A 13,940-nucleotide genomic window follows, 5' to 3' on the forward strand; every position below is an offset into this window, starting at 1 on the left:
ATATTCTACAAAGGTTTCTTAAATAAAATTTCTTCCCTAAAGGATTTTCTGTAGAAGGGAAAAATCTAGAACACAAAAAAACTATACATGGGGATCAACACTTTCACTCTCAAGGCAGCTGCTTCTGGGGAGATATTTAACAAGAACAATATTACAAACAGTTCTCTCTGAAAGCCATGCAGTTTTAACCTATTCCTAAGAGCTACACACAGAAGAGATATTAGATATGAGGTGTAATGCTGGATAAAATGATAAAATGGGTGAAGAAAATTAGCATACAGAAGGCAGCTTAAAAGGAAAATAAATGCATAAAATGATTTATTATAGTTTGTGCTGTCAGACAGCCACAGCAATTTCTTAAGAATGCTTACTGAACCTGCTGCACAACGTAAATAATCCATTTCAGATGGAAAAACATTTCCCAGATAAAGTGAAAATCCAGAAGTCAAAAACAGGCAAGTCTGCAAAACAACAATATGGTATAAATTAATGCAAAAAATGTATAACAGGGCATAAAAATTAGCTGTTTCTTTCAAAATAAAATGCTACTGAACTTTTAAATAATGCAGTCTTTGTAAAGCTGACACTGAAGGAAAATTTCAAGATACACATGTCAAAGAACATGTTATGTTGATTGCTAAGTCATACCACTGGACTATGAGAAACACATTGGAATGAAGCACTGTATACTGACTTGGCAAATCTATAAAGTAATGTTTAGAAGCCCATACTGCATTTGGGGCTAATGTGATAAAAAATGAACCCATCAGGACCGACATTCCGAAGAGATCTTAACCAAGCCTCTGAATTTTGGTCACAGAACTACAAATGACTGCATTCTCTCACACAATACTGAACAACCAAGTTTTCACATCCCAAGGCTCAGATGTTTAAGTCAGGTATTTTGCATACTGAAATTGAAGTCTGGGTCATGAAGAAAACAGCTGTGGAAAAATGACCAAACATAAATTGAGAGTCTGCTTTTGGAATATGATCATTCATGGGATATTACCCTAAGGCTTCCCTAAATCTGCAATTTATTTAAGTTTGAATTATCACAATACTTTTACAGAATTACAATTTAAAATTGCTCAGTTTTACATTAGAGCAATTTAGAATACTTTTCAATCACACACATGGAAGTATTAATTGTTATACATGATCCAAGTTTTGCATGTGCACTGATAGAATGCCTGGGTTCTTTAATTTCAACACTGTACTACAGTGTTTTCCTTGATTGAAGTTTGCCCCTTACTTTAAATGCTTTTTTAAGTCATCTGGGTTTTGTGTGTTCTGTTTTCCTGACATAGGTGTAACACTCCCATGCACGCTGGGTTGTATACTGTATTTTTGGGTGTTTTTTTTTTTATATGGGCAAGATTGCCCCTGCTGTTCTGGCCATGTGCTCTGCTCATGACAAGCTGGGGCCTGTATCTAGGGGAAATATGTAAACCCATCTGGCTTCCTTGGCCAAAGGAAGCAGAGAATGCTTCAGGCAGATTGGTGGGGAGAAAGACTAAAATGTGATCCTCCCTGATTGGACAAGGCTTGAGTGATATCACACCAAGAACCACTAACTGAGGTTTTCTCCTTTTCTCCAGGGGCTGCTGAGAGCTGCACACCTATATTGGGAGCTAGAAAACCTGCTCCCCATGGGGGGTCTCCCCTGCTCTTCACTGAAAGGCCAGCAAATGCTTTTTTGAAGGGAAAGCCTCAGGTACAGGAAGAGAAAGTCTGAATAGGAGTTTGAGACTTCTATTTCTTCCATCTTTCCCTTTTTTACTTCAGTGGGTTAATGTCATGGGGGTATTAATCCGCAAAGCAAACTGCTCAGGAATGGGTCCTGGCAGTTACTGCTACACTGGCCTTAAGTGGAATTAACACCATGGAGGTGTTAATCAAGGGAGCAAACTGCCCAGTAATGGGTCCCAGCATTTACTGGCTACAGGGGCCTGGCCTCCTCTGTTTTGTAACTGTATCATCTCAGCATGGGAGACAGATGAGATCAGATGTCCAGGCCGCAGTCATAGACCTGGGCCTATTTTGTTGCTGTTTCTACAGCTATGATGTTTCAGCCAATTTGAAGTCAATGGTAAAACATTATTTTTACTGTAGAAGGAATCAGCACAGTTGTTAAAAGATTAATGAGCTGACAGTCTAAGGACATGGTATGATCAGTTCACTTGGGCCTGATTATTCCCTAACTTGATTATTCTGTCTACAAGAATGCAGAGTATAGAAACTTGCATAATGTCTTTTATGGTACTGAGAGAAATTCATAGAAATCTTTGCCTCCCTTTTCCCCTGTAGAAGAGACTGGAGTTTCCACTCCTTAAAAATGCTTAGTCACTGAGATCCAAGCAAATGGCATAATTATGTATCTGTTGTTTTAGATCTCTAGACCACCCAGCTATCCTTATGTTTTACATATGGTTACAGCTTACAGGCTGGCACTATTCATAAATCCATTCTAGGTTGACACTTACATCCTACTTACTGTGAGCAGAAACCAAATTTGTCATGTGGCAAATGAAAAGAAGAGTAGTGTGGTCTAGGCCACAGTGTCAAAATTATGGTTTGTGGGCAAGATCCAGCTAGTATGTCTAAGTTTTGCCCATGAGGAGCTGCAGAGTCTAGATCTGGCCTGGAAGACCAGGCAAGTATGACACCCCTGGTCTAGGCAATGAACAAACTCATCTCATTAGGAATAAATGGTTGAAACTGATTGTCCTAGACACGGTGTCATTTTCACCCTGTTTTGAAGGGCAGACATTTAAATTGCATTCCTCTCCCTGGTTCCTGCAGGTTTCATCCTGTGTATGATAGGATAAACAATTACCAACTGGAGTAGTCATAAAGAAATGGCAGAATATCATGGGTCAAGACTCTCCTCTTATAAGTCAACCCACTGCAGTCATTTCACTGCCTGTTTACTAACTAATAGTACTTAACATCTAGTTGCCACATATCTGACCCTATATTATTGTAGGTAGATTACTATTAACTCCTAGCCACCAATATTTTTCCTCTCTCCCTCTTTCTTTGGCATTTTTAAGCTTGCAACATTCTGTTGAGCCTCTCCAGAACAGGCGTTAAATAGAAGATGAGGAATGGAGGCATTCAGAACTTTTGATATAGTATGGCTTGAAAATATGCTTGGAGCACATTCAGATGGTGATCCATTTGATGCCCAAACACAGAAAAAAGGCACGTTGACAGGTTAACAAGACATGGACTCTTTAATGTTACCCTGTAGATTGACATTGCTAGTGTGTTTCACTCCACAGTGGAGTATTTGTTCCGCAACACTGGGTACCTCAGCATTCCAGATGGCTTGAAAAGGATTAACCACTGTATTATTTCAAAAAAGATTACCTAACTTGAATTTATTGACTTGGTTTGTTAATAAAGTAGCAACCTTATTTAACCAGAAAACATGAGTGGTTCTCATGGGCGGTATGCCATCAGCTAATGGTCATTAATCACTAGTAATGACCAGTTTTTCTCAACAGCTCTATAGAAAAAAAAAAACCCCAAAAGAAAGCAAGTTCTCTCCTTGTTAAGAATGCTTGAAAGCACAGTGAAAGACATCAAAATCAAGAAGGTCAGCACTTCTTTTGCCCCTTCTTGTTAAGTAATAGAGCATTTCAAAGTAAATTCAATCTATTCAAACAAAGCAATTTGTCAAAAACAAAAAAGGTCAGGAATCTAATGAAAATAAGATGTTTTTATTCACTCTACAAATAAGTAAATAAAGTACATTTTTAATTAATGTATTAATGCATTAAAATGAAAATTACCACTTTTTCAGCCATTGCCAAATATGACACTCAGGCTACAAAACACAACAGGCTGACAACAAGAAAAAAAGACCAGTAATGTAAATTCTAGTAGTTATCACTTGTGTTTGTTTAGTCATTACTAGTCAGAATGTCAAGGGTCCAGACAACAGACCTTCAAAGTCATCATCTTTCATGATTCTTTCTATGAAACTTCCATTCAACACACTGTAAAGTTAACACAAAACAAATGGAAGGACACAGCTCTTATTAATGAAATAATCTTTCCACTCTCTAGTACACAGAGGAGAAATAATTACAGTTATATTTTAGATAACTATTTTAAAAATAAAAATACTACTATAGGAAGTAGTACTAAAAGAATAGTTTGAAATATACTGAAAATGAAATATTTGATCTGTCTTGGTGGTACTGAACTACGTATAATTTCTTTTATAGTGAATATCATGAATATATGGAGTCATTTTTTCCCCTCAATTTATGAAGTTAGAACATTATAGATCAAAACCAGTGTTGATTTGATACGATACTGATTTGAACACTTAGTCAGAAAGTTTTGTATTTTATATTTGCTAAACACATTCCCAAGTACAGAGAGAATAGTTATCTTTATACCTTTAAATCCCCTTAATATCAGCAATGTGGTTGATTCTGTCAGTGGTACCAACAAACAATGCAGTTACTCAGACTTTCCTTGGAATTTTAAACGAAACAGTATGTTTAAAATACTTACCCCCATCAACAAAGAAAAGATCCATGTTTTGTAAGTAAAACAAGGATGAAGTCTCTTCGATAGCTGAAGGTCACTGGATTTGATATCCGGTACATAATTTCCATTCTCTTGTTTTCCACGCTCCAAAGTTGGCATTCTGTCATAGCTAAATTCTTCTCTGTATCCTTCGTCCCTGGTCATAACACTACGCAGAGGCAAAGTTTTAAAAAAAAAATCCATGAAAATCAGAAATGTCAGGAAGTATGTTATTGCTTCTCTACATTCTTAAATAGATCAGAGCTAAAATAACTCCTAATTTAGTAAACGCAAAAATAGCAATAATTCATGCTTAACAGGTTAAAACTACACAAATATTAAATAATTCCATCTAATAAGCAGCCTACCTAAATCCTTAGTTAACAATTAGATAGCATAAAAAATAAAAGTTATGTCTAAAGGTTTTTCTTGTTTAGAATGTAGTTTATCATTATATCAGGTTTAAGAATGATCGTTAGAGGAGACAGATAAAAACAAAATGAAATTAGCATTTAGTGGGTGAAGTACAGACTTTGTCAACATATCTAAATTCAAAGCATTATTTTATATCTTTTAAAAGTTACCAAAAGATTATGAAGATTTTTTTAAATACATTTTATCCTAATTTTCATCTGGCTTTATCCTCAGAAAATGAGAGAGAGATTTTACAATGATTCAGATGGACTCATTTATTCATTATACTACAAGTACATCATATTTTATTGAATTTAAAAATAGTTATTTAGCATCAGCCATGTTGCTTGTATATTTAGCTTGTTTTTGTCGAATCTGTTCTAATGCCTTCAGGAGTAGTTGGATTCATATAATTTATTACATATTTTTCAACATTTAAAATTCTTCATGCTTACCTTAAATTGAAAAGTTAGTTGTCAGTTAAAATAGTTTGGTAGAGTTGTCTCTATACTTTGTGATATTCTCACTGGTTAGTGATTCATGCTGCTTTTGAAAAGTTTTCTCTTCCACTTTGGCTTTCAACAACCTCTATTCATACATGAAACAAAAGCACACAAAAAACTGCAGTTAAGCCAGGGAATGGGGAAATGCCTCCTGAATTTTAATGAAGAGAATACACTAGAAGATGGCTGTACTATATTCGTGTTCCAGATCAGACCCACAGGTATACAGAAGTTTTTTAAATGAGCATGCCACACTAACTAGCACTTTAAATGAATAATTTACAATAGTGTACCTGTTACAATATCCAATGATAGATTTTCCTATACAATTATTTCAAAATAGTAGGGTAGGAGCACTTGAAATTGCAAGTTTCTTAATATAAGATAAGAGAGAAAAAATAATCTGCTTTTCAATTATTTCAACAAATATAAAATTATACCTGCAGAAACTATACATTTACTAAGGATGAATGCTTCAAATGTCTTCTTTCCAACTCAACTAATATGAATGTTTCCCTAACTAAATTATTGTGTTCCAGAATGCTCAGATAAACTTTACACACATAACTCATGTTGGCAGGGGCATTTTCACAACAATTTTTGTCAAACAATACTATTAAAATTCTAATAGGCAAAAGTCTCATGAAGTGGTCACTATACTATCAGATCTCTTCTTTCTGCTTATTCAGCAATGAAAATACAGGAATGCATCTACTCTGGAGATACTGGCATCTTGACAACTGCAGCAATGACAGAGCCTTCTATACCCACTTAAAACTCCATCGTAACCAAGAAACAGTTCAAACCAGAGTAAATTGAAAAATAGAATCTTTGAAAACATGGTAAGGCAGGGGTGGGCAATTATTTCAGGCAGAAGGTCACTTACTGAGTTTTGGCAAGGCATCAAGGGCAGCATGACAGACGGGACAGATAAATATTAATTTTCTATATTTTTTAGGGGCCCCGCAGGCCAGATAGAATGGCCTGGTGGGCCACATCCGGCCTGTGGGCCACATTTTGCCCACCCCTGTGCTAAGGAAATCTTCAGAGAGCTCACCACTTTATAGTTTATACTAACTGGGAACACGTCATCATAGAATCATAGAAAATTAGGGTTGGAAAGGACCTCAGGAGTCCCCCCTACTCAAACCCTGCACTAGACCAACCCTCAGCTCAAAGTAGAATGATCCCCAACCCGATCATCCCAGCCAAGGATCATCAGGAAATATATAAGTGTAGTTTATATAAAAAATTAGACTATGTAGCACAAATTGGTCCTAAGTAATTGTGTCCTGTTCCTTTCTGTTCTTGGAAAAGCACTAGGCAAATGCTTCTACCATCTGTGTCTTTTCAGAGATTATACTTCAACAGTAAATGGCTATGTACACCTCCCTGGTAAAAGGGCTGTATACATTGGTTCTCCTGAACTTTTCCCTATCACCCTTTTCTCCTGAGCTGCCCATCAGTGACTCACCACCATGTTTTGATAGGATAAACTGACAGGAGTCAGCCTTGTTGGGCACAAGGGTTTTCGAGTACAAGGTCTGTATCTGGTCACAGAGCACCTCAAGGCCCAACTAAGTTTGCTCTAGCTTCACTGGTTAGCTGTGGTCCCACTGTTCAGGGCCACAGGCTTCCATTGCAGTGGGACATGCCCTCGACACAGGATCGGTGACTCCAGGTTGGGTCGTCCTCTTACTGTCTCAGCTAGCCCTTTTCTACCAGGCTTATGGGCAGCCTTTCACTACACTTCTGTTCTGTCACCACTGGCTTCTCCACTGCACAGAGATTAATTTTCAGTCACTATCCTCAACTTCTTGTGTGAGCTGGATGTTTGGGGTACTGCCCCGGCCCCTCTTCTATCACCTCCACCCCTTCAGCCACCACCAATTCCTTTGAGCCAAGGACTACCTGTCCGGGCATCAAATTGACTCACAATACAAGAATCCCCCTATTGTGGGTCAACCTCATTCTGGGCTGTTGGTCCTTCAGGCCAAACACAAACAAGAACAAAATATGGCTTGAAACTTATCTTGCTCATCACAATGCCGCTGCCAGTCCTCCCCAGTCTCGCCATAATCGGTACCTGCTCATTTGATTCGGCCTTCACTCTCCCCTTTCTCTCACCGCCAGGAGCCGCCCTCGTTTCAGGACTCCTGCAGCTTCCCCCTTCCTCTGTGCCGAGAGGGACTCATATAGTGACTGCTGGTCACCCAACCCTGGTAGGGGGAAAGTGCACCATCTCTTACCCAATGTGCCCATCTGGTGTTCTCCTCATTCCAGCCTCTTCAGCTTGCTGGCATGCTACAGTAAAGCCCACAAGAAAGGGTACACTTATGTGGCATGGGAGGAGGGGGAGGGATAAAGAGAGAGCACTAGTGAAGAAAGAGAGAGGGAAAGTGTGCAGAGCTCAGGGAAAAGCAAAGGGCTGCCCTGAACACCCCACTCACTCTAGTAACAAGGTAGGGGCCCCATTACAGGCTAATTGCAGAACTCACTGTTACACGTATGGATAGCACTGCATTCCCCAAAACCAAAAATGAGGTACTGTGATGGATGTTAGGTATTCTGTTACCTCTTTTGGACTCAAGGAGTTAGCCAGTTTTCTAGGTCTATAGCTAAATTCCTTTAGGTAAAATTGATTATAGAGTATTGCTTTGAGGCAGTTTTGTTTATTTAGAAAGAATATATAAAGTCCTGTTTCCCTGAACACAAGGGGCACGTCTGCACATTCATTAATGTGCTGTGGTTACTGTGCATTAAGTTTAGTAGTTACATAACCAAGTACTAAATCAATGTGTAGTAACTGGCACTACTGCGCAATAGTGCCAGCACATGGCTTGTTAGTGACACTAACTGCACACTTTCAAAGTATTTTAGCACAGTTTTTGCCCTGCACACACTACAGCGCAGTAGAATTAGGCTACTGCACACTTAGCATCTTGACTGGTATATCAATTTCAAAGGAAACATCTGGAGTTTCATGGTTCAACTTCTGCTGAAAGCTTGCCAGGTGCCTCATTTCTGGTATTGCCCAACTGTCATATCTTGCCTGGCATCTTTCATCCTCTGTTTGTGTGTCTGCCGTATATGAGCCCTCTGTTGGGAGTGTTGTTTGTGCTGCCGTTGTTAGCAAAGACCTTTTGTATTGTCTTGAAGACCTGTATGTTATAGAAAGAATGACCACAGGCTTGATTCAGTGGCAAAGGATCAGTCAGGTTTATTACTCAGAAAGCACCTAGTCACTACCCTGCACAGACAAATGGTTCAAAGGTGTTAGTCCTAGATGCCCGTGGCAAGGTATTCACACAACTTGCATACTGCATCCCCAAGGACAATGCAAAATTCCAAAGGTTTCCAGTTCTCCTCTTATACATTGATCAAAACAATGTTGCTTACACTAGCCAGGTGTTGTATCATGTTCTTTAGCAAACTGCCACATCCTTGTATATTCTGTTGTTGTTACCTTGCATGTATTATCAATCAGCCTTGTCTGCAGTGTCTACAGCTTACAGCCACACATTTCAATGCAGGCTCTGTGTAAACAGTGTGTACATACTGCTTTGTTCAATACTTTAGCGGAGCTTTTATGTGATCTTTATATACACTGATCAATGCTTATTTCAATCAATACTTCAGCAAAGCCTACACATCCACCCCTTTTCTAGCTCTCTGGATCCTGTACTACACCTCTAAATTATGCTTTTCTGAATGCTTTGATGTTTTTCTAAGGCCTTACCTGTATTTAAATGAATCTAAAATCATAGATTAGTTGTTCTCAAACCTTTTGTCGGGGCCGAGGGGCTGCGGCCAGCAGCCCGGGCACGTGGGCCAGGGAAAAGATCGGCACGGCGAACTAGAATTAGGCACCGACGCATAAAGGTTGATTAAAGATTGTTTTACTTACACTGTAGGTGGTCGCGGTGCAGGCAGGAAAAACTTTCTTGAGTTGCAGTTACAAAAAGACACATGTGGAGTTTGCTAGGCTCCACAAAACAAACATGAACAGAGCTCTGGATACACACTCACGGAGTTTGCTAGGCTCCGTGGAACGACCGAAATGAGAGTCTGAAAGGTGACTCTCGACGAGCGCACAGGGTAGGGTACGTCGAGGGATCGTGCAGCGACGGGGAGAGAGTCTTGGTAGCTGATCAAACCACCGGTCGGCTCCGAGACACACGCAGAGTTTGTTAGGCTCTACCACGTGGCCCAGAGTTCTCCACGAGATGGATGCAGAGTCCCCCTAAATGAGGTCCTCCCCGGAGATCTCCGACTTGGGCGGAAACTGCTCAAGCCTCTTATACGGCTAGCAAGCCAATCGCTAGCCGCCACGTGGGAATAATTTAGAAACAGCCAATAGTGGGGTACGAATTTGCATGCGAGCGGCGGGAACTCCTTTGCACCGGGGACTTCTCTCTGCAGCTGAGAAATCCACCGTGCAAAGAAAGCTCCATGTGGCGGGAAATAATTCTGCAGTGCCGAAGCACACACAAAATCATTGGGTCATGACACCTTTTTCATTTGTGTTCCCCTTTGTTGTTATATTGCTGTATGCCGCTGTGATTCGGTGTTATGGGCAATAAAATTAAGTAACACTATGTCACTACAACTGCACTGTTAATTGCCCAAGAACCAAAGGGATAGCATAGTGTTGTTCTTCATTTTTTCTCCTTTTCCTCCATGTATATTACCCCTTTCCTCTCTGATTCTTCATTCTTTCCTTTCATGTACCCTCTAGAAGCTTGCTACATAATTTACAAGTATATATATCTGATTGATAAATAGTGTCTTAACTCAATATAGTACGGATGTTTAAGATCATGTAGGCTTACTACACAAATTATCTCAAGACACACCTATGTATATGTTTTTCGGAACCACAAAGATTTTGAGTGCAAATTCCTTCCACCCCCTCCCTCCTACTCCTTATGGGGAAGGACAATGGAATTCACTCAGAAAACCTGAATCATGTTCCTGACCATGGTAGGCCACCAAAGATGTTCTGCTTAGTTAATAAGTTACTGATTGGCATGAGTTTTTTCTTTGATATGGGTATTTTGAACACAGTTTCCATTCATTCTGTATATGAATTAATATTGACATTATTACTTACTTCTTATTGTATATTTTCTTTACTGTAGACTTTCTTGAATATATTTAAACTACAAATCTAAATCTGTTTAGTAGCTCAACACGTATGATAAGCATTGGTAACATGTATCAAACAGCCTAAATTGCATTTTTTTCTCTTTCTTGGCATGAAAAAAGTGTAACTCTTCTAATTTTCTAATATACTTAATACAAGATTTCCAAAGACAAGAGCTGTAGTAGTCTCATCTTGGATCATAGACAGGAAATACATTCACTTTTTAACAATGAACTTCACTGCAATCATTGTTTCACAACAATGGGCAGTTTTTCTGCCAACCTCCTTGATATCATCTATTATAAACAGTCTTTCATTTCAGTTTCTATCAGGCAATTCATGATGGTGGCCAAACAAGAGTTGACCGACTCGATGAAAGATTTTTTGTAAAAACCTACTATATGCCAGTTGACATAACAGAAACTAAAGATACTGAACTAAAACAATAAGGTTAAAAAGGTGACCAAGGAGATGGTTCTATTTTCTGTTGTAGGTTGTAGATGTGGTGCATGTGCAGTAACTGAAAAACCAAAATAACTGTGGCAAATGTTGGACCTAGCATAAACCTAAATTATGACATGCGTGTATGCTGAGCAAAATTAATATACATAGTAGCAGGGGCACAGCATTAAGCAAGCCTCCAAATAGTAATTTGTACTTAAACTTCTCCATGTAAAGCAGCATTTATTTTGTCTAAAAAGAGTGTATATGTGGCAGTAAGCTAAAAAATGCAAGGAATACTGGAACAGCAGACAGACTGACATGATCAGCATGTAATCAATGAGCAGTAAATAGCCAATCAGAAGAAATTATTATCAGTTACAGCTGGTGTTTTAACCAGGTACAGATAACAGAGCATGCAGTTGTTTTTATCTGGATTACAGGTAACTTTGCAGGTTGGCTACTGATGAAAGAGGCAAGATACAGGTCTACTGCCTAACCATTTATTGCTTGGATCCAGAAACACACCCCAAAGTCCATCTAACTACCCGTGATAGCACAATGTGGACAACACACACATGTACCAGCTAAAAACAGTTATCCCAAAATCCATCTAGCTACCAGTGACAGTACAACCATACCTATATTGGCTCAATCAGAGGGTGACAGGGAGGGCATCACGCAGGCTGGCAGGAGATCATCTTGAATTTGCTAAGTTCTACAGCATATATCCTATATTTATAGATGGCTTATTCCAAATATTCTTGTAGCAGAAAGCCCCCTTTGTACATTTCCTTTCTGGACATGGATATAACAGAAGCCCCTTCTTGCCTGCAACCCCTCCCCCATTTTGTGCATTTCTTTTCCTTCTCAGTAGTGGCAGAAACCTAGCGCACACATTGCATGGGTGTGGCAAGACTAGGAGCAAGCCAGAAAGTTGAAGTGGCTTTCTGTAGGCGAAACCTAGAAACTACATCTACATAGCAATGTCATTAAAGAAAACAAAAGAACTAAAATATCCACTGCAAAGACTGTAAATATATCCTGTGCTAACCTAACTTACTTATTGTCCCCAGTAGCCTTTGATCCGCACTACCTCACAATGCATTTTTATATGTTCCTCACAGCGCATCTTCATATTTCATCTGTCTCGTCTTGACCATGGCATTTTGTATTTTATATTTTATACTTTTAAACTCTTAAGGAATGTACTCCCTGCAGAATGAAGTTACACCCTGGACCATTGTTAAAACTGCATTGAAATTGTAATTGTAAAGTGATAAAATCTGTTGAGTGAATGCGAGTGAGTGATGAACATCAGTAGACAATAGCCTAGCCAAAGGAACTCCATTTTAAGCTAATCAAGCTTAAGAACTGATTCCTGGAACTTGAGCACTCACCCTATGGACTATTCCTGTAACCCATGACAATACAGCCATTAAGTCAATAAATCAAGGGTGGGCTCCCGAAACTTCAGCTACCAGCAGGCAGAGACCTCTGTGACAAACAGCTGTCAGGTACTACTCAAGATCCACATGGGACAGCGATCTCCAGATTAGGTAGGCAAAATGACGCTGGGGGATTACACAAATCTGCCAGAAAGGGATAAAAGGCAGTGAAGCATGACTCTCTGTGGCACCCTCTCATCCAACACCTGACCTACTGAGACAGAAGGACAAGCAGGCAACTCCCTTCTGAAGAAGACCCACGTGGGAAGGAAGCTGACCATCAACAGCGGACTCCAGGGCCTCAGATAGGTAAATATGACACAAGTGCTCACAATGACTACAGCAGCCACTACACACTATACTAAATGGGTTTGAATGAGTGGATGCATGTGTGCGCGCTAAGGTGACCAGCACCACCTATAACTCAGTTTGCATTTATGATTTTATTGGTAACTTCACATCCTGTCCAATAAACTAGAATTTATTATGATACCATGAGTTAGTTCTTTGTAGTCAACATTCTTATGAAAATTCTCTAATTTAATTTCTTTGGTTCACTGAAACTTGGAGGACTGGATGAAACCATATCTCTTTGCGGACTTGGAAGATGTCAATTAGTTTAAATTTATGTCCTTTGGAAAGTTAAAAGGAGGGGAGAAGTTCTTGCCTCCTTTTCTTCACCATTGTGGAATGCTGTTCAGCTCTGTCCTGTTTCTTTTTTTTTTTAGTTTACTGTCTTCTCTGACAAAGCTATTTTGTTTTTACAATTTATCCAAGACTCCTGACAAAAATACATCTATAATAGCAAAACAGCATCTAAGATAACATTTGGCTACTAACATTTTAAGATAAAGTGATGATGTTGCACCCAGGATTTTTTGGAGGAGCCTGAACCCCACCCCCAGTAAGCTTGGAAAGAGGTGGAAAGGGTTAGAGCAAGGGTGGGCAAAATACATGGGCCAGACCTGGCCTGCCAAAGGATTTTGTCCAGCCCATGGCAGGTCCCTTGGCCCTGCCCAGCCCAGGCATGGGGGTCAGCCTAGGCCATGGCACATGCAGCCAGTCCCACTGTCCCAGGCACTCAGCAGGGCTGGGGTGGCACACCAGCCAGACTTGCTTCCCAGCAGCCCACACAGAAGCAGCTCCTTCCAGCTGCCCCTGACACCGCTGGCCTCAGCTCCACTGCCTAGGTGACCTGGTCCCTCTGCCCTGCCCCCAGGCTGAGGGCGCTTGATGGAGCGGGTGGGCACGGTCTCCATGGAGACTGACCCGAGACCTGCACAGACAGGGCATGTGGCCAGGCAGGTGGGGAGTGGCATCCAGGAGTGGCACCACTTCCTGCCCACCCATAGCCACATCCCATCTGCCTGGCCATGCACCCTACCAGCACTGGTCCCAGCCAGTCTCCATGGAGACCCCAGGATCACTGAGTGGTGACAC

The 13,940-nt window shown here is 40.2% G+C and overlaps 1 protein-coding gene across 5 annotated transcripts in view; it reads right to left on the reverse strand.

Moving 5' to 3' along the window:
* The window catches only part of MLC1 (megalencephalic leukoencephalopathy with subcortical cysts 1), a 45,371-nt gene that overhangs the window by 27,863 nt on the left and 3,568 nt on the right, over positions 1-13,940 (reverse strand). For 3 of the 5 annotated variants that reach the window (XM_025215391.1, XM_006016503.1, XM_025215400.1), the window contains exons 1-4: positions 7,552-7,662; positions 5,418-5,550; positions 4,534-4,717; positions 372-461 (exon numbers count right to left, since the gene is read on the reverse strand). In XM_025215391.1, the coding sequence (XP_025071176.1) occupies positions 372-461; positions 4,534-4,713 (270 nt within the window). In that variant the 5' untranslated portion in view covers positions 4,714-4,717; positions 5,418-5,550; positions 7,552-7,662. Of the gene's footprint in view, positions 1-371; positions 462-4,533; positions 4,718-5,417; positions 5,551-7,551; positions 7,663-7,714; positions 7,770-13,940 lie in introns of those variants that run through there. The other 2 variants (XM_006016504.1, XM_006016505.3) reach the window with 2 other exon arrangements.

The sequence above is a fragment of the Alligator sinensis genome, unplaced genomic scaffold (genome assembly GCF_000455745.1).
Source record: "Alligator sinensis unplaced genomic scaffold, ASM45574v1 scaffold600_1, whole genome shotgun sequence".
In the NCBI taxonomy this organism is placed as follows: domain Eukaryota; kingdom Metazoa; phylum Chordata; order Crocodylia; family Alligatoridae; genus Alligator; species Alligator sinensis.